At 50.9% G+C, this 2849-nt stretch overlaps 1 protein-coding gene across 1 annotated transcript in view; it reads right to left on the reverse strand.

Moving 5' to 3' along the window:
* LOC145415325 (uncharacterized) overlaps positions 1–1110 on the reverse strand; it is a 92191-nt gene extending 91081 nt beyond the window's left edge. Inside the window, exon 1 of the mRNA XM_080284603.1 lies at positions 535–1110. Coding sequence (XP_080140729.1) covers positions 535–1110 — 576 coding nt within the window. The remainder of the gene's footprint in view (positions 1–534) is intronic.
* Between the last annotated feature and the right edge of the window lie 1739 nt (positions 1111–2849).

Here is a 2849-nt window from a genome sequence, read left to right on the forward strand (position 1 = left end):
GTGTTGAAATTCATACCCTCTGCTCAATTTAAATTCACCTACAACGTTAGAATATGGTGCTAATCACGAAGAAGTGCTGTGGACAGGATGGAAAGCCCTAGTACTGCCTTTTCCTGCCAGTGAAGTACGGGAAATAACCAGGGACAGGACGAAAATCTACTCCATATGAATGTGAACGAGATATAATGGGACGGTAACTTGCTGCCAGTGTGGAGGAGGTAGGGCTAGAGGGAGTATAGCTGTGGTAGAAGCTGCGGTAGAGGAAATATAGGAGTGGTAGTGGTAGAAGAAATAAGCGGTAGTAGAAGAAGTGGACATACAGAAGTGGTAGACGGAGAGGAATTAATGTCAGTGGCACACGTAGAGGAATATACAAATGGGAGAGGTACAGGTAGAGGAAATATAGAAGTACTGGTAGTGAAAGTAGAGGAAATCTAACGTGGTGGAGGTAGAGGAACTAGAGCATTGGTAGATAAAGTGGTACAGACATTACAGCTGTGGTAGATGTAGACGTAGACTCGCTGTACCACGTACCTGTTGCCAGTGTAGGGGTGGTAGTGGCACGGCGAGGGTGGCGGCGAGGGCGGCCTGGAGGGCGGGCAGGGCCACACCGTAGCAGAGGGCCAGGGGCGTGGACACAGGAGTGAGGGCGTACACGACGAAGGCAACGAAAGTGACGTGCCACACCCCCTGAGCGGCAGTGGGTAGCGCCTGCCAGCCCACCCAGGCCCAGGAGGGAGGCAGGGGCAGCGTGAGCACCACCAGCACCCCGCCCAGCCCCAGCAGCAGGTAGCAGGACGGGAGCAGGTAGGAGTGGCGCATCATCCTGGAGTTCAGCAGGACCAGGAGAGCGGCAAGGGCCAGGGCGAGTAAGAGCAGTGTGATGGGAGCAGGTGCGGCGGCCTGCGCATACGACACATGCAGCGCCGCCAGCAGTAGTGACAGCAGCAGCAGGAGGCCAGCCGCGGCGGCCACACTGGCCTGCTGCAGCTTGAGTGTGTATCGCCTAAACAGTTCCTCGAGCTCGTCATTCTCGAAGCGGTGTTTGTGGCAGAGCCGCGAGAATGCCACCTTACGGTGTGGCGTCATGGCCGTCACACTGTGGTCCATCCTGCCCCTCACCTCACACCCGCACCCGCACCCGCACCCGCACCCAGCAGCCCACCCCGCGCCGCCCTCCCCACCCCACCATCACCTGAAACAAAAAAGATACGTATATTAGTACATCTTATATTAGGCAAAATAACCATATTAGTCACAACACAACTAACACATTACACCAGCACCAGCATCCACCCCACCACCACCACCGATAAAACAACACAAACTACAACACAACACATACATTCCCTCCATCCCTACCCCCCCTCTCTCTCTCTTTAACACACACACACACACACACACACACACACACACACACGACGTACCTACTCCACAGACCCACGCCTCATCCCACTCATAACACACAAGGGACAAGCACTCCTAGTCAGACTCTTCACCTTTCAGTAACTAATTTTGGCTTAAAGTTAGGTGATTCTAAACTGATTTCCATTTTAACATTACTTAAACAAATCTAGGAAGTTATTTCAAGTCCTAAATAATTCTGACTTTGGCCATAAATGATTCTAATTTAGTCTAACTTGGTCTAACTCAAATCTATGTCTTACCTAATCTTAATCTATTTTACTTATACTAAAGGTAATCTATGTTTTTCTAACCTAGTACATCTTCCTAACTCATCCTTATCTACCCTACCCTACCATCCTCCATCCTACCATTCCCTGCCTTAACCTACCATTCTCAGTCCTACCATACCCTACCGTTATCAATCCTACCATTCCCTACCTTAACCTACTATTCTTCATCCAACCATACCGTATCCTAACCTACCCTACCCTATCTTACCATTTTCAGTCCTACCCTACCCTACCATTCTCTCTCTCTCTCTCTCTCTCTCTCTCTCTCTCTCTCTCTCTCTCTCTCTCCCTCCCTCTCTCTCTCTCTCTCTCTCTCTCTCTCTCTCTCTCTCTCTCCCTCTCTCTCTCTCTCTCTCCCTCCAACCCTACCATACCCAATTGAAACGAAGCCCAAAGTAATCTAACTTAAAGAGGAGAGAGAGAGGTGAATGAGGGGAGGAGGGAGAGAAAGAGGGAATGGGGAGGAGCTAGAAGGGGAGAGAGAGAGAGTAAAGGTCTCCTACAACACTCCACTTGGGTTAATTGTGTCACTAATTACTGTGTTCCTAAAACCCAACTCCCACACACCCTTCCTCTCTCTCTCTCTCTCTCTCTCTCTCTCTCTACCTCACCTCTTGTCCCTCCTTTCCTCTCCTCACCTCCCTTTCTAACTAACCTTGCTCCCTTTCTCCCCTCTTCTCTCATCTCCCCTCCTTTTCTCCACTCTCCCCTCCTCCCCCCTTCTCTCCTCTCCCATCCACTTCACGCCCAACCCCTCCCCCCTCCTTTTCTCCCCTCCTCTCTCCTCCACTCTCTCATCCTAGCCTCTCCCCTCCCAATTTCTCGTCTTCTCCATTCCTTTCTCGTTTTTTCCCCTTCTCTCACCTCTTCTTTGCTCTCCCTTCCTCATTTCTCCTTTCTTCTCCTCTTCATTCTTCCTCTCCTCTCCCCTCCTCTTCTCTCCTCTCTGCCTAGCCTCACAAATACAACCTACCCTACCCTATATCAAACCACCTCAAGAAGATGACTCGGTGTGTTATTAATTCCTCTCCTTTGTACTCTCCTCTCCCCTCCTCTCTCCTTCACTCCCCTCCTCTTGTTCTCAGTGACCCCTTCTCTCTATCTCTCCCTCTCTCCCTCTCTCTCCTCCTCCTCTCCTGACCCTTTTCATCT

Source organism: Coenobita brevimanus, chromosome 102 (assembly GCF_032717465.1).
Source record: "Coenobita brevimanus isolate Jiangsu-jjx chromosome 102, ASM3271746v2, whole genome shotgun sequence".
NCBI lineage: Eukaryota > Metazoa > Arthropoda > Malacostraca > Decapoda > Coenobitidae > Coenobita > Coenobita brevimanus.